General features: G+C 43.2%; 5 protein-coding genes and 1 long non-coding RNA gene across 7 annotated transcripts; 4 read left to right on the forward strand and 2 right to left on the reverse strand.

The window, feature by feature from the left end:
* The first annotated feature begins 8169 nt into the window (after positions 1 to 8169).
* Positions 8170 to 9798, forward strand: LOC26514079. Of its 2 annotated transcripts, none has more exons than XR_001408353.3 (2): positions 8170 to 8466; positions 8538 to 9798. It is a non-coding gene; the product is annotated as an uncharacterized LOC26514079 (long non-coding RNA). The 2 variants fall into 2 exon arrangements; XR_001408352.3 differs by having other exon boundaries at positions 8781 to 9798.
* Positions 9799 to 12609: 2811 nt separating this feature from the next.
* On the reverse strand, positions 12610 to 14634 carry LOC6502118 (putative uncharacterized protein DDB_G0291608). Its single transcript, XM_001966137.2, has one exon. The coding sequence runs from the start codon at positions 14626 to 14628 to the stop codon at positions 12691 to 12693; it is 1938 nt and encodes a 645-aa protein (XP_001966173.1). The 5' UTR covers positions 14629 to 14634; the 3' UTR covers positions 12610 to 12690.
* Positions 14635 to 18425: 3791 nt separating this feature from the next.
* On the forward strand, positions 18426 to 19383 carry LOC6502287 (28 kDa heat- and acid-stable phosphoprotein). Its single transcript, XM_001966138.4, has one exon. It carries the CDS (start codon positions 18715 to 18717, stop codon positions 19207 to 19209), a length of 495 nt encoding a protein of 164 aa, XP_001966174.1. The 5' UTR covers positions 18426 to 18714; the 3' UTR covers positions 19210 to 19383.
* A 117-nt stretch (positions 19384 to 19500) lies between these two features.
* On the forward strand, positions 19501 to 21494 carry LOC6502288 (tetratricopeptide repeat protein 17). The gene has a single exon (XM_001966139.4). The coding sequence runs from the start codon at positions 19624 to 19626 to the stop codon at positions 21010 to 21012; it is 1389 nt and encodes a 462-aa protein (XP_001966175.1). The 5' UTR covers positions 19501 to 19623; the 3' UTR covers positions 21013 to 21494.
* A 7-nt stretch (positions 21495 to 21501) lies between these two features.
* Positions 21502 to 22491, reverse strand: LOC6502117 (rhythmically expressed gene 2 protein). Its single transcript, XM_001966140.4, has one exon. It carries the CDS (start codon positions 22397 to 22399, stop codon positions 21650 to 21652), a length of 750 nt encoding a protein of 249 aa, XP_001966176.1. The 5' UTR covers positions 22400 to 22491; the 3' UTR covers positions 21502 to 21649.
* Positions 22492 to 23121: 630 nt separating this feature from the next.
* LOC6502289 lies at positions 23122 to 26281 on the forward strand. The gene is made up of 2 exons (XM_001966141.4): positions 23122 to 24335; positions 24521 to 26281. Exons 1-2 carry the CDS (start codon positions 23431 to 23433, stop codon positions 24792 to 24794), a joined length of 1179 nt encoding a protein of 392 aa, XP_001966177.1. The 5' UTR covers positions 23122 to 23430; the 3' UTR covers positions 24795 to 26281.
* Positions 26282 to 26797: the final 516 nt, after the last annotated feature.

The raw sequence follows: 26797 nt of genomic DNA on the forward strand, positions 1-26797 counted from the left end.
TTAAAACGACACTCGACTAAGGTCATAAGGTGCTGAGAACGGGCCGCCAAATGATGCTGAAATTGTGGAAAACCGAAAACCGAAACTTGTTTCACCTCCCAACTTGTCAGACAAATTATGTTGAAATGCCTTGCCTCAGATCGGTCAAGTGACTTGCTTTCCCGAAAAAATAAGATTATTTTTAAGATTTATTTTTTTAAAAAGAAATACATATTAGAGCATTGAAAGTTAGGAGGATATTGATTGAAACTCTCCTATCGGTCAGCTGCTATTTCCCATCATGGGAAAGATTTTTAAAATAATTCTCCATTTGACTAATTGGTGAGGCAGCTGATCGGCTAAAGACAATCGATCGAAGGGATTTTAACACGCAACCGAGTGGCCGGGTCAAGATCATCAAGATCTTAAGGTTACAGGATCATCATCTTCGGGGATGCTGCTCTACTTACGCCCCGGGGATCTGTCACCTTTCGTTCACAAAAAGGATGAATAAAAGGGTTCACGGGGTGGTGGTGAGCCCATAAATCAACAGGACGAACAGGACCAAACCAAGGGGGATGGGGAGTAAAACCAGTTTAGCGACTTAACCTCTTGGGGTGAATCAGTCCGAGGATCTAAGGAGCAAGGATCAGGCCAAAGATGACCAAAGATCCTGTTTGAGAAGAGGACCTTACACTCTCACCCTCCCGATGACCAGTGAGAATTCTTGAACTTTCGAGCCAAAAAACTAATTGAATTTGATGCTCTTTCAACCCAATGACCGATGTCAATTTCAATTAAAAATGCCCGTAATGGAATCTTTGAACTTTCAACCGAAGGAGGGTCGGGTTGAGAGGGACAGAGTGCCTGCCAGGGGCCGGGGTTCAAGTCGGAGGGCAGTTTTGGGTTAGAAAATGTCAGTTTCTGCACGCCATTACGGAAGCTGGACAAGGGTCGAAAAGGACCAATGGGAGTCCTGAGTCTAGAGAGCCAATGGACAAGGAATAGTAGAGTCAGAAATAGTACATACTTTTTCCTTATAGTAGTCTCCTTCTGTACACTTCTTTGTTCCATGAAGATCCTGCTAATCCTTGACCAGAACTTGTCCTGCCCTAATTTCTCTGTCCATTCTTTGGACACGTCCTGGACTTTCAATTAAGGACCAAAGGACTGCTAAGAAAAAACACTAACGAAAACAAAAGCAGCGAAAACCGTTACGCCTTGGCACAATGCCCGAGGGTCCTGCCAGTTTGTCCTTTTTCGTTTCGTTTTTTTTTTTATTTTACTTCCATCTTGATCTCGATCTTGTTTCAAGGCGCGCCTGCAATGCCAGTCACTGACCTCATTTCGATCGCGTTTTCCCTTTCGTGTCCTGAGACTCGAGTCTCGAGTCTCGAGCCCTGCGCCCCGCTGCCTTCGTCCTGCGGCTCTCGTCGTGCCAAACACACCTTTCAGCTGGTCTAAAAACCGAAACCGAGACCGAAACTGAAAAAGAAACAACTTGTAATTAAAAGTTTGCCAAATGGAGGGTTCCAAATGGCGAAAAGAGGCCTTCGCAAAAGTATTAAAGTATATAACCAAATATTAAAAGGATATTCTTGATATTAGTTCTTTAACCTTTGTACTTTTATCTCCATAATTTTAAAAGATATTGATATATTGTCCCCCTTCTGTGGACACGACTTCTGGAAGCCTTCTCATCTGGGAGATTGTCTCCCAAGTCTCTTTAGTTTCCTCCTATTTTTAATTGGCTCTGAATGTTTATACTTTTATATTATATTCTATTTAAAGCATTATCTTTCTTCCTCTTGTTTCTAATCTGATTTTCTTCTAATTTTCTTCAAATTTTCATTAAAATTTATTTTAATAAAGCAGCGTTGTCCTTTTAAATTTCCTTTGCTCGATGCTATGGACTATATTCTTCAGGTGCTTCAGGTTCTTCACTCAACTTGAGTGCAAATTATCAAATATTATACTAATTGAAATATTAGAAGCCCATGTCCGGCCCATGAAGACCCCTGAAATTTTGCGTTCCCGCCCAAATCGAGGCATATAATTAGTGACTTGGGCCAGGACTCGGTGCAGGACTAAGGGAAGGATACTTGGGCGGGACAGCTGAGCTGATTGCCGCAAAATAGCAAAATACAAAATACAAAAAAAGAAACATATATATTTTGAAAGAATGAATGTGAACGGGAACTAGTTTGCCCTTTGCAAGCTTTTCCAGGACACCAAGTCCGAGTCCTTGTCGGACATGACATAAGAAAACAATGGCCCGATCGATAGAGACGGAGATAGGTGGCCCAAAAAGAGAGGGCCGAACAAAAGCCCAAAACAATGGCCGAATCGAGTGACCAGGACCAAGGACCAAGGACCAAGGACCGTGGCCGTAGCCGTGGAAAGTTCTCATCCCATTCCCCAAGTGCCGGGAAAAATATCGCGAGAAATGCAAATGAGAACACAAATGCTGACCATTGTCCAGTTGATCCTTGAAAGGGGGTTGCTAAGGTCGGTCGCTAAGGAAATGCACTACTATTTAATATGCATCCCCTCGATCTGGATCTGGATCTTGGACTGTCCAGTTTCCAGTTTCCTCAAAAGGACATACAAGGATATAACAAAAATTGGCTTGCCCTCTGCCGTTTGCTCTCATTGTAATGAGTTTCGAGCTCGTTACTCACTTAGAGGCTCTGACCCTTTCCCTGCCACAGTCCCTGCCCCTTGGCCCTTGTCTCCTATGTCCTCTGTCCCTTATCCTTGCCCCTTGCAGTGGCCAGTTGCATTTGGTCAGCAGTTGCCTTAATTTAGGAACCCTCGAGCCCTGAAGGTCCGACCTCATTTGAATATTAGTTGGGTTGGTTGGTTGATCTTGATTTTCGGTCTCAGTGTGAAATTGCCAATGCCAGGACCTTCATGAGTCCTAGATCCTTTGGGCAGTTTTACGCTTGACCAAAGCCCCTTGCCACTGGCCCCTGCCCCTTGCCAGTGCCCCTTTCCATCTTGAACTCATATTTCATGCTGACCATCCCGTTTCGGAATGGACATGCGTCTTACAATTTGATTCCAGGATCCTACAGTCTACAGTCTACAGTCTAGATCCTGATCCTGATCCGGAATTACTATCCTACCCCACCTCCTTGATTGGGAATTTGTTATGTGACTGCGTAATTTCCGCCACGGCCGTTAAAATTATAATTTATGGTTGCAGGACCTTGGGCGGAAGGTCCTTGGGCGCGCATCTGGGTTAATGAGAGTTTGATCTCACAGCGCTTTATCTCCGGTTAGGTTTAAGACTATACGATACTAATAATGGGATTACCCCTCTAGGGTTAACAGATATTGCCAATTGGTTTGGGCCAAAGAGAGTGGCAGCACTTTTCGATAAATAACTGGTATTTATTGATAGTTAGTAGGACCTATAAGTTAGTGGTATTTTTTGAAAATCCCTAAGTAGGCCTTGAGCTTTTTTTGGCCATGATTTTTTTGGCTATAAATAGGGCAGAAGGCCCTAGGACCATCGTCAGTCGCCTCAGGGCACTGGACTGGCTAGTTCCTTATTTTCTCTTTATTTATTTTAATATTTATTATTAAGAATATTTTTATTTAAATACTTATTTTCTGCTTTTTGTTTTCACTTCCCAATGACCCGGGAAGTGAACTTTGTCCTCCTAATTGCTTATTTTCATGCTTATTATTTATTTATTTTTTTTTTGTTGTTGAAAAGCCAAGCCCCGGCCACCCCCTGAGAGGAAAGCCCAAAAAAAAACAATATTTTAAATGAGGTGCTGCTTAATCGTGACTTTTAACGCAACGAGTGATGCACTTCAGAGTGTTTTTTGGTGACTCTGGTGGTGGTGGTGGTGCTAGTGGTTGTGTGGTTGAGGGTGTGCCGCCAAGCACACACCAGATGCTTTTTTTTTATTCAATCCCTTGGGCTCTGACATTTTTATATTTTAACAGACAGCCTCCTCCTCCTCCTCCTTCTTCCTGGCCAGGCAAATGCCATTTGGTCCAAACATTTCTTATTTTCTCCTATTTTTTAAATGCAATTTCCTTCCGCCTCGGAAATGCATCTAATGATTTCATTTTCCGCTACACAGACTTGTTTATTTATTTATGAGTTGGCTACTGCTTTCCTTATTTTCTTTTATTTTTTATTGTAGAGTGCTTTGGCTTAAAAATTAAAAATACAACAATTTTTAGCCAAAAGTCGTGCAAGTCATGAAACTGGTACAAAATAAAAGCACTCGTCAAAATCTTTTAAAAATAAATAAAAATTTTATCCAGCTAATTACTTAGATTACTCTTATTCTTATTTTTGTTATTTAAGAAGTATTTTTTGCTTATTTTTTATTTTTAAATAAATGCCATGTATCTCCTCATAATCTACTTCCTCGTCCTCACTCCCATCTGATTTTCTTATTTTATTATTTATTTTTAAATAATATTTTTTAAATCCTTTGAATGGCAAGGGTTCTCGTAATCAACTTCCTCGTCTTCACTGCTCTCTGATTTTCTTATATATAATTTATTTATTTTTTATTTATATTTTATATTAAATGTGACATGCAATCTATTTCCTCATAATCTACTTCCTCGTCCTCACTCCCATCTGATTTTCTTATTTTATTATTTAATTTTTAATAATATTTTTTAAATCCTTTAAATGGCAAGGGTTCTCGTAATCAACTTCCTCGTCTTCACTGCTCTCTGATTTTCTTATATATAATTTATTTATTTTTTATTTATATTTTATATTAAATGTGACATGCAATCTATTTCCTCATAATCTACTTCCTCGTCCTCACTCCCATCTGATTTTCTTATTTTATTATTTAATTTTTAATAATATTTTTTAAATCCTTTGAGTGGCAAGGGTTCTCGTAATCAACTTCCCCCTCTTCACTGCTCTCTTATTTTCTTATATATATTTTATTTATTTTTTATTTATATTTTATATTAAATGTGCCATGCAATCTATTTCCTCATAATCTACTTCCTCGTCTTCAATGGCTTCTGATTTTCTTATTTATTTTTTAATAATATTTTTTAAAATCACTGCTCTCTGATTTACTTATATATATTTTATTTTATTTATTTTTTATTTATATTTTATATTAAATGTGACATGCGATGTATTTCCTCATAATCTACTTCCTCGTCTTCAATGGCTTCTGATTTTCTTATTTTATTATTTATTTTTTAATAATATTTTTTAAAGTCACTGCTCTCTGATTTTCTTATATATATTTTATTTTATTTATTTTTTATTTATATTTTATATTAAATGTGACATGCGATGTATTTCCTCATAATCTACTTCCTCGTCTTCAATGGCTTCTGATTTTCTTATTTTATTATTTATTTTTTAATAATATTTTTTAAAGTCACTGCTCTCTGATTTTCTTATATATATTTTATTTTATTTATTTTTATTTATATTTTATATTAAATGTTGTGACATGAATTTAATTTCCTCGTAATCTACTTCCTCGTCTTCAATGGCTTCTGATTTTCTTATATATTTTTTTCATATTTTATTTTATTCAATATTTTATTTCAAAATTCATTTAAATTTGGCTGCCTTAGTTGGTGTTGCTGTTCTAGCTCAGCTTAGCCCAGTTTTTCCCACGCCCAGACTTCTCTTATCGCCCTGGAGCTTTCCATATTACCCGCATACACCCCAACACATGGAGGGAACACATGGAAAAATAAACCCAACAAGCCAAAACAGTTCCCAAGGTATCCAAATTTAAGGGAGCACCATTTGATAAGAAATACCATGGCCATATGGGCTGGACTTGATTAGAGGATTGTGTGATGAGCTTGGGTTTTCAGTTTTTTAGTTTTCAGTTTTCGCCTTGGAACTGCCGCCAATTTCCCGCCATTTGCTCACCGAACCGAAGACAGCCGCCCAAGGCAGTTGCCGAGCGCCCCAGGTGGAAGAATAGGTCCCTCGATAAGACCCATTACTGGATGGAGGGATTTCGGAGCGGAGTTGTCGTGTGTCGCATGTAACGGCTGGCACACCTGGAGAAATATTTGTATTGTAAATTTGAAAACTATTGTAAATTTTTTTTTTAATAAATAAATTTATTTTAACTAATTATAAATAATTGTTTTAAAAGTAAAACAAAAAATAAATTATATTGTTGCTCTGAAAAAACTATGTACAGTCCTTTTTTTTCGAGTGCACCATAAAGTCAAGGATCGCAGCTCCTCCAGATGACGCTCTTTGTGTCCTCGCCTTGGCCACGGGCCACGGACCAGATTACGGGGACGAGTGCCGAGTGCCGAGTGCCGAGGACATCAACTGGGGCGCTCAAGCGTTGCCCACAAGAATGAGAAAAATGGCAGAAAAAATTTCAAAATAAAACTGAGAAAAGGGAGCAGGACTATGGGGAGGAGGAGGAGACCACGAGCCGTGAAGAAGCCAAGGAAATTACAGGACCCTCTCTTACAGGAACAGGAAGAAAACGGCCAAGGACCAGCTGCCATAACACATCATTCGACATTCGTCACCATCTAGATAATGCCACGTTTCAACTTCAACTGTTCAGTGCATTTGTGGAACTTCTCGGCTTAATGTCCTCTCGTTTTCGGGGGGAAGCCTTTTTTCAGTAAGTCCCCCTGACCATAAACGATGATGGCGCTGTAATTCTTGCACCAAATTGGGGGAAAATGTCAAGATAAATCCTTCAAACTGCAAATTGCCGGGAATACATCAAGGATATAATTAATGTGACAAATGTGAGAGGCGCAAGGACATTCCTTATTCGGTCTTAAGGGAAGTTGGAGTTTCATATAGATTATATTATATTTAAAGTAATAATAAAATTATAGAAAATAAATTATAATATGCAGCACTCTCTAAGCTTTTTTAAAACTCAAGTATTTTTCCTTCTTAGTTATGACACTCTTCAAGGCCTGAAAGGATCTATAATTATCGATATATCGATAAAATATATAGGCTCCATTTTTGAAAAGCCCGACTGGCTGAAAGAGAATACTGTTATTTTCATTATTATTTAATCCCAAAAACCTTTAAGAACCAAAAACTATTAAAGTAAACTTTCCTTATAAAGTCACTCTCAGAATCTAGAGTCCCTCTGGAATCCCATGGTGTCTTCCAAGCCAAGACGAGGACCAAGCCAAGAAGGCCCAGAACCGGGCCAATTACAGCAGATAGAGTGGAAAATAAACAAATACGGGGGTCGGGAGTGGGGAGGAAATGGGTTCAGGTCCAAAAGGTAAAAAAAAGGTAAAAAAAAGGGGAAAAAATAAGAAAATACGAGAAGGAAAAAAATGTCATGTGGGCTCGGACTGCACAGGGGCACGTGCCCTCTCAAGCGCGAAATGCAACTGCAACTGCAACGTGGCAGGGGCAGGGGCAGGGGCAGGGTAGGGTCTGGAGAAGATGCCCCCGACTTTTGGTCTTGATCTCTGAGGGCGCCCTTCCCTCCGACTCTCGATTCACGACTCATCTGTGTATCTTTGTATCTTTGTATCTTTGTTGGTTCGTTTCGTTTTTTTTTTTTTTTAGCCGCCTCGTATCTAGCCATCTCTATCTCTTTGTGTTCACTTCCGGCGCTGCGGTTGACTGTCTTCCCCCTCTCCCCACCCTCCTGTGCCACCTTGTAGGTCTGTTAGCCCCGCAGCCCCTTAGGTTCCCCTATGCGTTCGAACCATCTTTTCTTTAATTGCTTTTCTGCTGTCCTGCAGGTTTTTCCTTATTTTCTTCATTTCGACCTGGCCCTCTTGTTTTGTTCTTACAAGGGGGTTGACTTCTTGCCACAGCCCCTCCTGCCACTTCTACCCCTCCTGCCATTTCTACCCCTCCTGCCGCTCCTGCCACTCTTGCCACTCTTGCCACTCTTGCCACTTCTTTACATTTAATTTTATTTTAGGTATTTTTCTTTTTATTTTTTTCCACCAGTCCCCTATTTCTGACCAGGTATTTCTGTTAAATTAGATTAAGAAGTCAAGCACATGTCTTCCGCCCTCGGACAGTTGGCTCTCTAGGATCAGGATCAGAAAGGATAATAGAGATGGGGATGGGGTGGGGATGGGGGGAGAGGACTGTGACATTTGAGGAGCAACGATGGTATTCTGAGAAGAACTATAGATTTATATAGAGTTATATAATGGATTTACAATATTTTTGAAAAATTCCTAACAAGTAGTCCTTGACTTATCCTGGGCCCCAACAAGTAGGCTTTTGTTGGCTTTCCCTTGGAACCTAAATAAAATTTTCATGAATTCCAGTCAGTATTCGTTCGGGTCTCAATCGGGCAAGTTGTCTAATTTTCTATTTATTTTTATTTAGAAATTTTTGTATAAAAATGTATTAAAAATTAACCAAAATAAAAATTATAAGGAAGTGTATTAGGGCGGCCAACGGTGTTGTTGTTAGCCAGGATCTGGAAGAAGAACAACAACACCAACGGCCGCCCGTCCGTCCTTGGAGGCAGGGAAGCGATGCTGCAGGTAAGCGATCATTGAACCTGTTTCCCTCTTCCCCCCCTCCTTCAACGTCTCTCCACTAATGGCCCTAACAGGTGCATCGCGGCATCAAAAGGATCGAGGACTGTGGCGCGTTGTGCCCGGGAGGACGACGACTGAGGGAGGGAGGGAAGTGCCCGCCTGGCACGCGCGCTGCATCCTTGAGACTCGTAAATAAACCAGCGGAGGGGCACGTGCCGACTGCACCTAATTGAACAAAAAGCGTGCCCCTCCACCAGATCCACCAGGATCTGCCACATCAATACAATAACACAGTCCTTTGTCCTTTGGTGAGGCAGCTGCCGAGAAAGGATGGGACACATGGTGGTGGGAGGGGCATGGTGCTGACTGCACCTATTTGGAAGAAAAGCATGCCCCTCCAAGTGAAGGATCAAGAAGCAGGACACCCACAACCCACAAATCCAATAGGAGGGGCACGCTCCGACTGCACCTACTTGAACGAATAGCGTGCCCCTCCTCGGATGGTATTCCGAGGGAGGTAGCGACTGACTCCGCCTATTTGAACGTAATACGCCCCCTCCAGTCGGAGGAGCCATCCCCACCAGGAACCAAAACCACACGAGCGAAGAACCCATCGGAGGGGCACGTGCTGACTGCACCTATGGAACTGAAAAGTGCCTCTCCGATCGGAGGATGCAGCAGGATAAACTATGGTCCTGGATATACAGGACACCCACAAAAGAAGAGACCTTCCAGGATCCAGGATCTTCCAGGATAAACTATTCAAGACTCTATGAGGAGGATACCCCATAGGAGGGGCACGTGCTGACTGCACCTATGGAACTGAAAAGTGCCCCTCCGAACGGAGGATCTATAAGGATAAGCTATAGTCCTGGATATACAAGGATATACTACTACATACAAGACACCCACAAAAGGAAGACCATCGGAGGGGCACAAAATCCAAATTTTGAACGTATTTAAGAAGAATCTAGTCTAGTGGACTAAAGTGCCCCTCCGATGGGAGGATCCAACTACACAGACATCAAACACTACCTGAAGAAGCGACGTCATTGTCCTCGGCCTGGGCCCAGACTCAGAGGCTGTTTCTTCAAAGAGATCATGGGCAGAACTACAAGGATGATGGGGACCAAGACCTGTTCTTTAATACCGAAAATGCAAGCTGCATTTCTGCGGTTTGGTGGCTTGTGCCAACCAGGCATACACTGAACAAAAGACAGAGGACTATTTTAAAAAACAATGCAGTGTAGTAATGGGCCGTACATCAAACACTTGACAGTAAGAAAAGTTGTAGATTTTTGTAAAAAAAATAATAAAAATGAATATAATTCTATACATTATAATACTAATCCTTCATACACTATAACTAAAATATAACCCTTAAATAAATTAAAAATTAAACAATATTTCCTCAGTGCACTTCACTTTTTTTTGGATACCCGGCCAGCTGAGAACCGACTTTGTAATTAACTTGATGATCGGTTTCTGGGCTGGAGAGGCAACAGCATCCCATAACCTATATCAAGTGGACAGTCATCCCCAAAGAGGTCTGGACAGCTGGAAACTGGACTCAGGACTGGCCTCTGGACTGGACTGGACTGGCATTAGTCCTGGCAGCGTCCTGTCTGGCTCCAGTTCATCATCACCTCTGAGGCCGCGTGGCAAGCCGAGAAGCGGTGCCAATTAGGCGATCAATTATGACTAAGTAGGCGCACCCTCGCCCCGCACCCTCCTGGTTATTTATTCCCATTTTTATGGGGTTTTTTTTTGAGTGTTTTATGGACTCGAAAACGCCCACAATCGGACAAATCATTGCGTAACTAGGTCGCGGAGGGATGCGACCAGAATCGGGTTCGGGATGAGGCCAAGAAACATCTGTCTCGGCAATCTGTTGTCGGGTCGAATCACACCTTAAAAAGTGGAGGGGGTAAGTAGTTAGTAGGGGTTTAAATGGTGGGGGTTTAAGAGAGAAAAAAATAAGGGAGTTTGGGAAAGAAATACAAATATAAAATACACATATCTGTAAGATAGGTAGTTCCATCTTCCATGAAGTATTATAATAATTACAAACAAAATAATGAAAATATTAAATGAAATATTAAAAGTCAAGTCTCATGATCCATTTCTCTCAGTGTATACCCATTTTAAAGTGAGATATAAACCTTAATTCAACCTTTCCATAAATCAGTTGGAAACCCCCAACATCTGCTCTTCTATTTTTAGTTTCTTTCTGGATAACTTTTTTAGTTTCTCATCATGAGACCTCCTAAATATTAAATAAATATTACATTACACTAAATAAATATTTATAAGGCAAATAAAAAGTAACCAAAAAAGTGGCAAACGTGGCAAAATATCAATAGAAACCCAAAACCCATCCAAAGAAAGAGGACCAACTACCACCCAAAGGAGGAAACTAAGAGACGTGGGAAAAAATCAACAAAAATAAATAAAAAATAGACACAGACCTCACAATTAATTAGGGATAAAATTAAATTAAGTAAAAATAAAGCATAAAATTTAGCATAAAACTTGCCACTGATTAGGCCCACTTTCGGAGTAGACTAGCACCTCTTTTTATGATCCCTGGTATCCCTGGTGGAGTATCCCCAGGACTCCTCTGCAAGCCCGCACAGTGACTTGCTGAAAGTTGATTCGTCCTGGTCCTCTGGAACTCCAACCGACTGACTCCGAGGGGGTGAAGCTGACACCCGAGGAAGCCCACCGGCCACACCCACTTTACCCGGCAGTGACACGACAGTACCCCCTCCAAAGTCCTTTTATTTTTTGTTCTCTATACTCTAGAACAAGGTATTATGATTATGGGAGGGTTTCCGTTATTAGTTAACTACTCCCTTAATTTTAAAGTTAGATAGCTCTAATTTATTTTGAAACTCTTAATTTTATTGTTAAAATTATATATCCTAAAATAAGTTGACTTCAAAGTATATATATTTACGATCAAGAGTCTATAGAAAGTGTATTTGAAAGTCCACCCTAAAACTTTACCTTTTCTTTGTCCTTTTTTTGTTGCCTTTGTGTGTGTCCTGGGCGCCCACGCTTTTTATTTGTCCAACAAAAACAATTCGACAAACAAACTGAAAGTTTCCCAGTGGGCGGAAGCCAGACCATCGCGAGTAATCTCCTGTATCTGTGTGAGTGTGCTTGTATCTTGTAGATACATTTCTACGGCCGCCAGTTGCACGTAATACAGCTGCCTGGCTGCCGGGCTGCCGGGCTGCTGCTGCCGGACACGGAAATATCGATCGAATAATATATGTATATAAGCACCACTCTATATCCTTGTGAGTCATCCAGGCACTAAGAAAAAATATATATAACAAAATAATAATAATAATGGCAATAATTGTTCTAGATAGTTTAAGATTTAATATATAAATAGAGCTACTAATTTATTAAATAAATAATGAGTAGGATAATAAAAACTATAAATATTTAATACATTTTCTATATTTTCAGAAGTATTTTAATTAAAAATCTGTAAAATATATATCCTTTTCTTGCTGTGCTTTGTAGGTGCGGCCTGGAATCCTTCGAGAGAGCCATCTAGTGGCGGAAGACATAAAACAAGCCCACGGGGCAACCCTTTTCGCCGCCCAATTCTCGATTCTCTGGCCTGTGCAGTGAGGCATATATCCGGAGCACTCCGCTCCGCTCCGCTCCTAATCTCACCAGACCTCTCCCCTCAGGACGCCCCGGCCGCCCACTCCTCTAGGGGGTGATTTCAGGCCGTCACAGGACACTAGCACTGAGAGAAAAAATCTCTAAATAATTTATATAAAATTTCTTGTCAAAGGATATGGATTTTGAAGCCTAGTTAGTTGAGGAAGGAAGGTCCTTGAAGGCCTCTTTGTGGGAATCCTTTCTCTCAGTGCCCTGAAGGGCGACAGATTCAGGTTGCACACCTGTTCCGTTCTCTTCTGACCGACCTGTCCTGTCCAGAAATCAATAAAGCCCGAGTGCATCCAAAATGCAACAAACTGAAAACTGAAAACTGAAAAATTGAAAAGCCCGCCCATCCGAAAAGCAAACACACACACGTGTCTCGAAAATAAAACTTTCTTTTTCAGAACTTTTTAAACAAATAATAGTATGTAATAATAACCAAAAAAAAAAAAACTCTAGCTGGTATTTCAATAAATAAATAAATAGGCAAAAAAAATTGTAGGGGTGGAGAGGAGTGGAAGGGAGAGTCCTTAAAGGACTCTAGGACGTGAAGCGCAGGTTGACACGCTTACGGCCTCCGAATTCTCCGAAATTGCGACGAACTGCCTGGAGGACAGCCTGCTGGGCGGCAGGATCCACATCGCTGGAGTTCGAATCGGAATCGGAAGCCACGACGGCATCACCGCTATCCTTGGGGGCAGCTGGCGCAGCAGAGTCCTGCGACTGGCGGCCCAGGATGTTCCAGAAGGGGCGCGCCGTGGTGGTGGTGGTCGTCGGCGGGTCCTTGTTGATGTAGATGCAGTTGATGATGGGCTCGTCGCCGTAGAATTGCCGGTTCTTGTTGCCCAATCGGCGGCGGCGTTGCTGCTGCTGGCGGCGGCGCTTCTGCTGCTGCTGCTGCTGGCGGCGACGCTTCTGCTGCTGTTGACGGCGACGTCGACGGCGCTGGTCTTGCAACCTCTGCTGCTGCTGTTGCTGTTGCTGCTGCTGCGGACGACGGCGACGGTAGCCGCCAATGTTGCTGCTGCTGCCGCTGCTGCTGCTGCTTGGACGGCGACGCTTGTTGCTGCTGCTACTGAGGCTGCTGCTGCTGCTGCTGCTGCTGCTCGGCTTCTTCTTCTTTCTACGCACTGAGGTGCTGCTGCTGATGCTGCTGCTGCTGCTGCTGCTGGATGGCTTCTTCTTCTTCTTCTTCTGCTTGGGCTTCTTCTTATCAGAAGAATTGCTGACAGAAGACTGGCTGGAGGTAGAGGAGCTGGAGGCCGAGGAGGCCGAAGACTCAGTCAGGCTGGAAGACTCGGGCTTCTTGATCACATCCACCGGCTTGACCTCCTCCTCCTCCTTGTCCTTTTGGTCCTTGGGGTCCTTCTTCTTATCCTGCTGATTCTTCTCTGGCTTCTTCTTCTGCTTCTGCTGATTCTCCGCCGCCTGCTGCTGCTGCTGCCTGCGCTTCTTCTGCGCCTGATTGCGATTCTTCTGGTTCTGGTTCTTGTTCTTCTTGTTCTTCTTCTTGTTCTTCTGGGACTGGTTGGGTCGCTTGTTGGCCTGGTTGATAACGGGATGGATGTCGCTGTCGTCGTCGCCGGTGGACCAGTACGCCACCGTGCTGACCGGGTCGATCTCCTCGATTATGTGCTCGTCGTACTCGCCCAACGGATAGTAGCCGGGACGATCCCGGTAGTAGCCATTGCCGTAGTAGAAGTCATCGTAGTCCTCCTCGTCGTAGTCATCCTCGTCCTCGTCCTCTGGCTCATAGTCCCAGGGATGGACGAACGGATAGCCGGGAGTGTCGGCCTGGACGGGCTTCAGCTCGAAGACGGCATGGGTGTCGGGATTGACCTTGGGGGGCTGATGCGACTGGACCACCACGATGCCGGCGTCTCCGGCCACGTTGGCGTGCGAGGCGGAATTGGCCACCACACTGACTCCCTGGGCGAGGTGGCTCTGGGTAGTCTGACCAGCGGCAGGGGCGACTCCCGAGGCGGAGGCCAGGGGCAGGGCCAGGGCGGCCGGCACGAAGTTCGACTCTCCCTTGCCGGAATTCACCGGCATAGTTTCCTCCTCATCCTCAAAGTCCTCATCCTCATCCTCGTCGTCGTCCTGGGTATTGGGCTCAAAATGAACGCCAGTCAGGGCCACATAACGGTGCTTCACTTCGACATCCTGGCCGCCCTCGCGGTGCTCCATGGCGGGCATGGCCTCCTCCACCTTGAGGGGCTGGGAGGTGACCGAGACATTCCGGTGATTCGAAGCAGCGGCGAAGGTGGTGAGGGCGCGGGAGTTCCTCTTCCGGCGCGTCACGACGCACTGCGACTGGCTGCCATCGCCACTCAACTGACGTCCTTGGATATAGAACCGCTTCAGCTCGTACTCGTCGCCGTTCTCGTCCACCTCGATGAGGGTCTCCGAGGAGACGGTGGCCACCAGCCACAGGCTGGCCAGTAGAAAGGCCCAAACACAACCGCCGCTCCGCCACATTTCGCATTAACTGAAGCTGGCCAAGATGCGGCAGCGGCTTATATTAGCTCGCTTCGGACCCGGGGAGACCTATTGACCCACACTTAATTACCAAAAATGGTAAATCTCTAGAAATCCCAATGCGAATTTCGATCCAAAAACTAAAAACCAAAAACAGTTTCCTATGAACCCGAAGCGGGGGGCACTGAATTATTCATCAGCACCCTGGCTTTCTTCGCAGAACTTGTTTTCTTCTATATTTTTTTTGTTTTTTTTTTAGTTAGCCCCGCTAGGTAGCTTTCTGTCGGCGGGGTCAATGGATCGACGGGTCATTAATAACCCCACCGAACTCATCCCACCGATCGAGAAAAATCTGATCGGCGATCGGCGCTTTTGGGATGAAAGTTTTTGGCCAAAAAGGGCCTCGAGTGGGTCATCAAGGTATGAATTCATAACTAGACCTACACTGCAAAAATACATAGTAATTAATGACAGAGAAGTTAGTATTTATTAATTAAGATATAAATTCTATAAAATTCTATTAAAATTCTTCTAAAAACCCTTATTTGTTAATGATTTTGTTTCGAAAATCTTTATAAAGTTTTGGTATAAAAAAATGTACTAGTTCTTACCAAAATATTTTAAATCAAAGAAAAAATCATAGAAATATATGGATTATTTTTGAAACTAACTTAAAATTAAATTATAAAATAATTTGTTATCAAATAATCTCAAAAATAGTTTCAAAAACATGATATTCTATCTGATATTTTCATAATTCAATATTATGAGGCTCTATATTGTATATTTTATATCAGAGACTAAACCTTTTAGTAATTAAATATTTATTTATATTCTTAATTTTAAATAATATATTTAAAAACTAGAAGAAGAAACTCTAGAAAACCCTTTTTTTCAGTGAAAAGTCAAACACGAGCTGGCCGTTTGCAAAAGTCTTCTTGAATATCTTTTTTAAAAATAGAACTCATACGCTTCTTTATTATTTAGTATTTTGACTAAATTTAAACCCTGGCTGAGATTTATTCTCCAGACAACAAGTGATTTATATATTTTGAACTTAAAGCCACAAAACATCAGACAAAGGAGGAACAAAGGCGATTGGCATTTGCGGACTTGCCACTTGCCACAAAAGGTTAGCTCACACGTGGTGTGAAAGTTCAGCGACAGTGAATAATATTCATAAAATTCAACCATAGACCGAAACTAAATGCCCTACAATTTAAACCACAAAATTTTACTAAAAGACAAAAATCAAAAGCCAAAGGGGAGTAGTTTTAAAGCCAAATTAAATATTTATTTTAAAGCTTCAACCTCTTTATAAAATCAATATAGCCCTCTAAAAAATAGTAGGGTATAGAAAGCGAAATTGACCTTTGACAGAAATCTGGCAAAAAAGCAACAGATTTCTTAGCGGGACCTGGGTTTCTACTATTAATTTATTGAATTTGAAAAAAGCCCCAAAGAAAATGGCCAACAAAGCCAATAAACATTCCAAATCACAGCTTGAACTGTGTGATTTTTTTCCCCATTTCTTGCATTTTTTTTTTACTTAATTTTAGCTTTAAAAAAATGTTTAAAAAAGGGCAGTTGAGGCATTTATTGTTCACTCATTTTGAATGCCAATGAAGCATCATAAATTGCCACGGCCAAGAGGAGCCTCTGGTTGCCCCAAAAAGCCACAAATTTCTGATAAAATATTTACAAAATAAAGTTTATTTCTTAACTAAAAAAATTATAATTAAAATTGTAATCAAAACAGTAGCAACTAAAATAGTGGAACAGTAGCTGGAACAAGAATTCCGACAAGCGCCCCGACTTGTTAACTGATATTTCGATATCGAGTGCTGATTGTGATTACAACCAAAACCTAAACAGAAAGGCAAAAACAAAGTGTCAACAATACAAATACAAATTGTTAACAAAAAATAGACAATTCCTACCTGACGAAAATCAGCAGCCAAACGAGAGTTCACCAAACGATTGCCAAGTATTTCTTTCTTATTTTTTTTTTTATCAGAATCAGCCTCTGTTCTCGGGCCTCGAGGCTCGCCTCGGTCTTCAGTCTTCAGTGTTCGGTCTTCGGGCCGCAATCTGTCATCGACCCAATTCGATGTCGAGACATCTGCCGCAGTGCATACAATATTATATAGTACAGATACAGTGCGTACACAGACGGGTGTACCCTCCATAAGCTTTTTTTCCACGCCAGCCGGGGGCGATCGTATCTGGGGGCTGGGGAGACTTCTCGAGAGACCATTGTCCAAATCGGCATGGAATGAGATTGTCGACAGTGAGTGCCATTAGAAGTGGTCTGAATAGGCACTAAATATAATAGAAATAATATAAGATAAGAAATTTTTAGTTAATGTTTTAGAATAAGTCATAATAGTCATACATCTTAGGGTTCTGAAAAAAACTTGGAGGTTTACAGGTTAGATAGACCCTTTCGAAAATGGTTTTTTGAAAATATTTTAGAACTGCTATGCTTTAGCTATAGTTTATTTCAATATTTTGATATTATAACATAAAATACTATGGTTTTAGAAAATTAATTACAATACAGTAGAGGATATTATTATATAGAAACTAAGACTAGATAGGAACTATTTAATAATAATTATATAAACCATAAAAGAGTTCTACAAAGTCTGTATAAAAATCTACTAAAAATGGTACAAAACAGAAACATTATATCAAAAATATTGAAAATATATTCCAAAGATTTATATATATTTTTAATAAATTTTTAAGAAAGGTAGTTAACTATTAGTACCCACTGTCTTGGCACTTCCCAGACCCAACCTAGAGGCCCAAACCCATAGACCCACACCCAGAGCGACCTACGCAAAACATAGGATTGGATCGGCTCACCTGCAACCTCAAAGATACAAGTGCCCAACATATAGATACAAAAGGTATATATCTTCTCCACCTCGATCTGGTGGATCGTATAAAAATTGACGCACGCAGCTGGAAAGTGCGTACACGCAATTAGAATTCCATTACGCATTCCAGTTGCCAGTCCACTAATTTCTTCTCATTTACATGGTGTCCCCCCCTAAGGGGGCGTGGCAATAAAGGGGGGAGGGCACATATACATACACTTTCTAATGGGGGGGGGGGGGGGGCAGCGGCAAGTGCATAAAGTTGAATGAAAAAAGCAAGACAGCATCACACTGATGGGCTAAATAGAGGCCATAAATAAAGAAGTTTCATTTGCATTTCTTGGATTTATTCAAACGAAATAATAAAGAGGAGATAACACCGAGTATTTACCATGAATTGACTCTTTTTTTTTTTGTTTTTGGTTTTTGATTTTTTGGCCACTTTCGTAGCGGGCACCAACGGAATTTATAATTAATTCGTGCATTAAATTTTTGGTCATTTTTTGTTTTTGATTTTTTTTCCGCACAAAAATCAATAAGTTATATGTGAGAGTTTCTGTTAATGAGATGCATGATATTCGGATTTTTAATTTTCTTTTATTAATTTTTTGTATTTCGCCACTCAGGAATGTGCTGACACAAATATGCCAAACAAATTTCAACTTACTTTTTCTTGAAAGAAAATAATAAAAATAAAACTGGTTTTCCGAGGCGAAAGAAATCTCAGAAAAATCCAGCCAATGGGAGGCCTCTGGGATGCTGCAACTGCAACTGTGGCAGCCACCAACAAAATGGCGGAAAGTGCATTTTTATTTCCAGATTCCAAGCATATTTCAGAAACATTTTTCCAAAAATTCAAACAGAAAATGTTATTCTCAATCTTATATACAAACTTCTATATTTTTTACATAAAATCAAAAACGATTTTTTTGTCAAAATTTCATTTACTAGCACAGACTAGAAATTCAAGTTGTTAGAAATTCATAAATTATTTTTATTTCCAATTTGAATTTCGCGCTCTTACGCACTGTTATGGCCCCTGTTAAGCTATTAACATAAGCAACCACCAACGCCAGAGGGCGCTAGCGCCAAACTATCGATAACTTCGCCTTTATTGTTGGCGCATTCATTTTTTAAGGTGTTTCCCTGAAAAACTTGAACTAATCCAGGATCTAAAGGATCTAGAGGAAGCAAATTCATCATGCCCCGCGGAAAGTTCGTCAACCACAAAGGACGCAGTCGGCATTTCACATCCCCCGAAGAACTGCGCCAGAGTTCCGAGGATTCTGAAGAAAACGAAACGGAAGATTCTCTGAAGGATCCAAAAAAGGATAAAGACGGGGAATCCGATGATGAGGAACTCTCCTCCGAGTCCCCAGAAGCGGCAGCCCGAGTGGAAAAAAAGGGCGTAGCAGCTCTAATTGAGATCGAGAATCCCAATCGTTTGTCGAAGAGTATCACCCAAAAGCAGGGAAATGGAGGCACCGACCCTAAGCCGGAGCTTTCCCGCCGCGAACGCGAGGAAGTCGAGAAGCAGAAGGCCCGCCGTAGATACGAGAAGCTGCATGCCCAGGGAAAGACGACCGAGGCGAAGGCGGATCTGGCCCGATTGGCGCTTATCCGGCAGGAGAGGGAGGCAGCTGCCGCCAAAAGGGAGGCGGAGAAGAAGCCTCCGGCCAAGAGCTTGGACACCTAATATGAGAGGCAATCCCCTTCAAATTCCACTTTAAATCATTAAATTATTAATAGGATATTAGAAGGTGTGTCCTGGAAACAGTGTCTATTCAAAATTTCGGAGTTTTCTAATCCAGTTTTTTGTAGTTCTGAATTCGGAATATTTGGAAATTAAAGAAGCTTGTATTTTTCAAAATACGAAGATTCTTGCTTCCAATAAATGATAAAATCTTTAAATAAAAAGCCTTTAACATAAGCCTCCATAATTTTTAAATTTATTTATCGATATGCTGGAGGCCTTTAGGAATTATCGATAGTTCATCCGGTCACACTTTCGCCGGGTGAACAGCTGGGACCAGAGTGGGACCATTGCCAGAAAATCGTTTGTATTTACGAGAGGCCCTCATCCACCCGGTATCCGCTGAATCTTGTCAAGATGCGCCTCTGCCCCCTGGTCGTCCTGCTGGGCTGCCTCCAGGCGCTCCTGGCCTGCAACCATTGGGTGCTGCGCGAGGAGCAGATCGTCCCAAAGCTGGACTCACCGTTTCACATGCGAGAGCCGCAGAATCTGGCGGCATTTATGGAGCAGATCAAGTACAGCGAGTATGTGGAGCGCTCCTACCTGGACCTGCTGCGCAAGCGGGAGCAGATTGTCGAGCACTTGCGCTTCTCCATGCGCTTCGGCGAGGATCTGGCTGAGCAGGCCAAGTGCGCCATGGACTACTACATGCTGGAGAAGCGGATGTCCTACTTGAAGATCACCCCCGAGCAGCTTAAGAGGATCAACCTGCCGGAGCAGAGGGAGCTGCACCATCCACAGGGCGGCTCCGGCGGCATGGAGCCGATCTGCAGCGATTACCACAAGCTTGCTGTGGGTCCGGCCACCTACGACCATCTGGAGAGCTTCCGGCCGGAGATCCTGGCCACGGCCTACTTGGATCAAGAGCACGACCCCAACGTGGGCACTGCCACGGTGGAGCTGACCCGAAGATTCGCCGTGGATGGCTTACGGCATCATCCCTCGTCCTGGAAATTCCACACCCTGAGCTCCTACTACTGGCGGATGAAGGGCGAGGCCAAGGAGGCCCTGCCGTGCGCACGACTGGCCGTCCTGCTGGCGCCGCCCATCTTCAAGGACATTCCGCTGCTCAGCCTGGGCACCATACTGTTCCGGATGGGCCGCCTGGCCGATGCGGACACCATACTGACCGCCGCCGTGGAGCACGCCCCTCAGGTGGCGGAGAATCACGTGGTGCTGGCCTCGGCCCTGGCCATGAAGCATGACTTCAATCGCTCCCTGCAGCACTTCGACGAGGCGGAGCGCATCGATCCCAGCACCTTGCCGCGCACCCAGCAGGTGCGGAACTTCATCTCCTGCCTGGAGAACCTCACCAAGAAGACCTCCAAGATGTACAGCTACGTGAAGTACATGAAGAACGAGGTGAAGGAGTTCAAGAAGCTGAAGCAGCACATCTCGCAGTCGCACGAGCGCCTCATCCAGCAGCAGCTGCCGTTGGGAGCGCGTCGCTTGCTGGGCTTGGATCCCCAGTCGGGCAACGATGACCTGCACCGGCGGGGTCAGTACTGCAGCACCCGGACGCCCAACGGTTCCGACGAGCCGGTGCTCTTCTGTGACTTCTATTCGGACATGCAGATGCGGCTGGAGAGCAAGGACGTCGACATCGATGTACTGGAGCGGGATCTGAAGGCAAACACGGACGCAGTGATCCGTCAGGTGTCCACCGAGATTCGGAAGCAGTTCAATCTGGAGCAGCTGAAGGCCGCCAAGGCCCAGATGCCGGCCAAGGCCACCAAGGCGACGTAGTGGGTCGCCGCAACTAGTCAGCAATATGCATATATCTCCGGCTGGACAGGCACATTCCGAAACCAAATCGGGTTACCAACTAACTAGCTTTTACTCCCAATATGATTAGTCTCTCCGTTTTTTTTTTTTTCAGTGTGTGTGAGATGAGTGTGTATATATGGATGCGCAATACTGGATGGGTTTTCAGGTATAGATTAATCCGACTAGTCGCCGTAGGAAGAGATTCTATGTCCTTCCCCAGGACCTTAGTGTTTAGTTCTTAAGCCAGACCTTGACTATGTTTTTAAGAGACTCTTGTCCGTGTTTTAGTTTTAAAATGTTCGTGGAAATGATTTCTAGTTCGGAGCACTAGCTTTAACTCCCCTGACTCCTTGGAGGTCCTCTCTATGAATAGGACTATCCACTAACTATAACTATAATGATATATTAAAGAACTAAAGATATGCTATACCTTAATAAATATCATATAATTACTAATGGAACTTAAGATTACAACTTGGAAGTCTTATGGCTTTATTTTTAACTATTCTCCTTAAAAGAAAAACAAAATAATACAAATTTAAATCACATTTCTTATAATTTCAACAAAAACTAAAGTCAGCTAACAGCCATCGAAATCAAGAACCTCCTCTGGAGGTCACCAGGTAATCTCCTTCGTCGCCAAAGCCTCCAGCAGGGCGGACAGGCTGCTGAACGAGTGCTTGGCGAGATCCGTTCGGTCGCCGGCTATCAGCAATCCGCTCCAGCCACTGTTCCTGGCCCCCGTGTAGTCCATGTCCATCTTGTTGCCGATGTGCAGGGCCTGTTCCGGCCGGAGGTTGAGTCTCTGCAGGGGGATGCTGAAGATGCCGGTGTCCGGCTTCATGACGCCCGCCTCGTACGACGTCAGGACGAAATCGAACTTGTCCGCGAAGCCCATGGCGGCCAGGACCTCGGGCAGCGATGGATCAAAGTTGGAAATCACGCCCACATGCTTGCCGGCCTGACGGACGGACTGCACCAGCTCCTGGGCGCCCTCGATGTGACCCCAGCACTTGCTGGTCCGGAAAATGGTAATCAGTCGTCGGCCAATCGTCTCCAGCTGCTCGGGCGACACCCCTGGACTGGCGCAGGTGAAGGTGCGGGCCACCAGCTCCAGCCACCAGTTTTGCCAGCCCAATCCCGGCGAGAGTCGGCCAAAATTCGGATGCTCTCGGCTCATGGACGAAAAGCTCCGGCGGAAGCATCCCTCCAGCTGGTTGCGCTCCAGGCCGGTGAGGCCACATTCCGTGGCAGTCTGATGGTATTGTCGCAGCGGGTCCTCCAGGCGGAGCAGAGTGTCCGTTACGTCGAAGGTTACGAGCCGGAAACGTTTCAAATTCTTCAAAAACTGCGAAGGCAACGACATTTTGGCGGCCAGTGTGACCGCTTTTACGAGTGATTATGTGGGGACTACTATAATCTTACTAAATATATATATATTATTGATATATAATGTTTTGGAACGGTCTAAACTTTGATTCCTTGAAAGATGAATGCAAAATAAAAAGATATTCATTTTTTAAGCTAGAAATCTTTATTTTCTTCCTTAAAGTTTAATTTAAAGCATTAATAAATAATTATTGATTTATATTTCCTGCATTTTATGAATTTTGGCACTAAAAAATTCAAATTATCAAAGAGAACCGTGAAATAAGCTTTTTTAATCGATTTTTCTATCGATATATCGATTGATGTTTTTCCTGCTTAACAACACTGGCAAATAACGACTTTCTTCAAGTTTAAATAAAGACTATTATTTAATGATTTTCTTTGTTATAAATAGATAAAAAACAAGAAACTGACTCAAGTTGATATCTTAGTTTTAAAATGAGTGTTGGAAACTTTTAAAGTTACAAGAAAAATGAAATATATTTCGAATAAAAGTAATATCTTTATTCCAAGCTGATGAATTATTTAAAATGCTGATTTTATTTATAAAAATATAAGAAAATAAAGGAACAATCAGAGTATTATAAACTTTCCTTTCTCCAGCCATTAAAATTTATGGAAATCAATAAAACTAAAAAGAAAAAAAGAAACTGCAGATGTGATAACGGTATCGATAGTCCCAATCGGACATCGGAGAGCAGTTCTGGTTGGGATTGGCAGGTTACCCTGCCAACGGTCACCCTAAACGAAAATAAATTTGTTTTTGCCAACAACAAATTGTGTTGTTAAATGGCAGAGCAAACAGACGTCTACGCTTCGTCGCCTCGCAGCTCCGTAATCCTCGCTCATCTGGCAGCCAGCCACCGCGGCAGTTAATACCCGTTGGAGCGTCACACAAAAGATCTCTCAGTGGGCTTCCAGGCGAACTGGGTACGGACAGACGGAGCACTCAGTTACGTGAACGGTACGGCGGATTTCGGACTCCGGATTGTGCGTGGCGATGCAAGGATGAACGTACGGAAGCGGCCACGTCTGGAGCTGGAGCTGGCCACATCGGCGGTGGCACCCGGAGCTCTAATCACCAGCAGCAATCCAGCCGATCTGATGGGCGGACCATTCGCCAACGGCCAGAGCCTGATCCTGACCAGCGCGTCGGGCAATCCCCTGATCAGCAGTAGCAGTGGCGGCGGTGCCCAAATATTCCTCACCATATGCGGTGAGGAGAACTCCGGGGACGAGGATGAGTCCCAGGAGTATTATGCCATTAAACAGGAGCCGGGCTCCGAGCTGGACGTTCAGGCTCTGCTGCCCACCAACCTGCAGCTGCCAACCGGCTGTGAGATATACCTGGTGAAGGACACCAGCCTGGGGTGTCCGGTCCAGACCAAGTCTACCATTAAAATTGAACCGGATGTGCTGAGTGAGAAGCTGAATGTCGGCGCCACGACAGTCAGCACCTCCACCACAATTCCTTCCTCAAAATCTTCCGTTCCTGCAGTGCCTGCGGTAGCTTCCCATGCTCCCCAAGCAGCAGCTCCGGCTCCTGCTCCTGCAGTGGTGCTATACCAGCGATCTCCGGCAGAACCGCTGGCAGCAGCCCTCTCCGTCTGCTCGAGTAGCACTGGCACGCCCACCAGCAAACTGGAGGCGTACAAGAAGCGGGACGACAAGCGCCGGGCGACGCACAACGAAGTGGAGCGGCGGCGTCGCGACAAGATCAACTGCTGGATCTTCAAGCTGAAGGAGATGCTGCCCAGCCTGAGCTCCAGCTCCAGCGAGGCCAGCACCAGTCCCAGCAGCAGCAGCAAAAGCAATCCCAGTCCCAGCGGACGGACGCCGCCCAACGACTCCAAGTCCCAGATCCTGATCAAGGCCTGTGACTACATCAAGAGCATGCAGGGCGAGATAGACACGTAAGTAGTTATGCGGGGGTAGCTGCCTAGGATTGGGAATAATCTGGCGTGAATCTGGGGGGGGAATTTCGAGATGAATCAGTGGTATGTGGTTTATCAGACCCTACATGGTACATCCCCAGCTTATCAGACCAGAAACAAACACACCAACCCATGACTCTTCTTCTCTGTTTCGTTCCAAAAAGATTGCGCGACTGTCTGCGGGAGGCGGATGGGCTGCGGGCCAGCAACCAGGCGCTGCGGGAGGAGCTGGACCGGCTGAAGCGGCAGCAGCAGCTGCAGGATCGCTTCCACACGGCTGCCACCGGACGATCCACCTTCAACGTGACCCTCAACTCGCTCAACAGCTCGGCCACCAGCGACCTGTTCGATGGGATCGATACGACGCCCAACCTGGCCGCCGTCTCCTCGCTGGGATTCGGCAAGCGCGGCCTGCTCATCAGCGACTACGATGAGTAAGATTTTAAGATAAGTGCGGAGTTAGGAGGAGGATAAGGAGATGGCGGAGCTGGCGGATCTGGCGGATCTGACGGATCGGAGCGAGAAGCGCTGGCGCCTCGGAATATGGAGAGTAATACGCCCATCCACCAAAGAATGACGTGCAACGTACACGCAACGCAACACATGCAGTACAATAAACGGACATGACGAGTGATTTCTTGTTATCGCCGATGTTATATACATTACACATATATATATATATATAATATAGTTACAAAAAAAAGAGGAGAAAACCCAAAAAAAGAAACATGTACACTCCGTACATGGGGTCGAACTCGGGTGACTCAGTTCGAAGCTGTTCTCAATTGGATTTAATTAGTTGGCCAAGATGCAGCTGCTTTTGGTTTCTATTTCTATTTCTATTTCTTTTTTTTTACGAAATGTATTAGATTTTAAGTTGTCATAGGTTCTGGCCATCTTTCTCACGAATGAATTTAATTAGAAATTTATTAATTATTAATTAGATTATAAATTAAAACGTTAAATTTGTGAAATTAGAGAGTTATGTTGCGAGAGTTTGGCTGTTTTTTGAACATAATTTTAATTGTAATTGTAATTATTGGATAATTGTTAGTGGAGCGCCCAGTCGCCCTGTTTTTTCCATCACTATATAGTATATATGTACGGATATATATGTCTACCCACTTGCCTAGACTTAATACCTTAACTAAACCTACCTAACGATATACCATATATTATGATCCCTCAAGTAACTCGCATCTGGAGCATATACATGTGCTTGATTTTTTCGATTTTCGATTTTCGATTTGTACTGTTTCTCGCACTAATTACCTAAAAACTAAATACGATATCTTGTTCTGATATATATATATATATTATATATATATTATATATATTGACCCGCATATGTACATATAACCTGAACCGAAAGCGAACGAGATAGGGATTGTTGATGTCGCGGCACTCTTCGGCCCAGATTGTTGATATATATGCATATATATACTGATCCGATCCGATCTGTGTTCAAATCGGATCAAGCATAGAGTAATAATCGATCATAAATTGTTGTGAATTGTGAATGTTATATCATTGTTTTCGATATACGCTGTTTCAGATCCAAACGAATAATGTTTTATATTAAATACAAATACGAATACGAATATATGGTAATTTTTACTTAAATATTAAATTAAAAATTAAAAATTAAAATTAAAATTTATATTTAAACTTGAGACAAATGCCAAATAAGCAAATCGTGAAATCAATTGTTACAAACTATAAAATAATAATTATTAAAAATGTTATCGACCCATATAGAGTATACCCGTATGGAGCTGGAGCCAGATCACACTATATATACTATAATATATGGGAGTTTTGTGTTTCTTGTTGCTATCTATATACAGTAATATCACATTTCTGTCATTTGACGGCTAATAATTCTATTCAATTTCAATAAACGACTCAATAATGGTTAACACGAACACTTCATTCATTTTCGATTCATTTCCCATTGAACCAAAAAAAAAAAAATAGGGAGCTGCGAGATATGCGGGCGGTCTCTTTGGTCTTCCCAGTCCAGTCACCCAGTCCAGTGTCCCAGCCATTGGATCTGTTGGTAAACAACCTGCCTGTCTGGCTGTCTAGCTTCCGAACCTGATCTCCAATCGGAATCTGCCACTCGACGCTCTAAATAGCTGGGGGGCTGGGAGTTCTGGAGCTGAGTATGCAGTTTCTGGAAAGGGGAGCCATTATCGTAAGTTCCATAAACAAAGGGCCATGGCGGGGTGTTTGTGAGTCTCCTATTTCGGCTCAATTGGATCTGGATTTCGATTGCTTTTTTATGGGATAAGTTTTGTAAGATTGCTTATCATGATAATTATGAAATTTAAGTCAATTATTATTTATTCTTTATAGATTTTTAATATACTCTTTAATCTTATTTAGAATTTTGAATTACATTTGTTTTTTGAATAAAACTTTAGGCTTTCCTTTATAAA

The sequence above is a fragment of the Drosophila ananassae genome, chromosome XL (genome assembly GCF_017639315.1).
Source record: "Drosophila ananassae strain 14024-0371.13 chromosome XL, ASM1763931v2, whole genome shotgun sequence".
In the NCBI taxonomy this organism is placed as follows: domain Eukaryota; kingdom Metazoa; phylum Arthropoda; class Insecta; order Diptera; family Drosophilidae; genus Drosophila; species Drosophila ananassae.

Coding starts and splice junctions, on each gene's coding strand:
- LOC6502288 (XM_001966139.4), top strand. CDS start 19,624: ATGCGCCTCTGCCCCCTGGTCGTCCTGCTGGGCTGCCTCCAGGCGCTC.
- LOC6502118 (XM_001966137.2), bottom strand. CDS start 14,628: ATGTGGCGGAGCGGCGGTTGTGTTTGGGCCTTTCTACTGGCCAGCCTG.
- LOC6502289 (XM_001966141.4), top strand. CDS start 23,431: ATGAACGTACGGAAGCGGCCACGTCTGGAGCTGGAGCTGGCCACATCG. Junction 24,336..24,520: donor ATGCAGGGCGAGATAGACAC/GTAAGTAGTTAT, acceptor CGTTCCAAAAAG/ATTGCGCGACTGTCTGCGGG.
- LOC6502287 (XM_001966138.4), top strand. CDS start 18,715: ATGCCCCGCGGAAAGTTCGTCAACCACAAAGGACGCAGTCGGCATTTC.
- LOC6502117 (XM_001966140.4), bottom strand. CDS start 22,399: ATGTCGTTGCCTTCGCAGTTTTTGAAGAATTTGAAACGTTTCCGGCTC.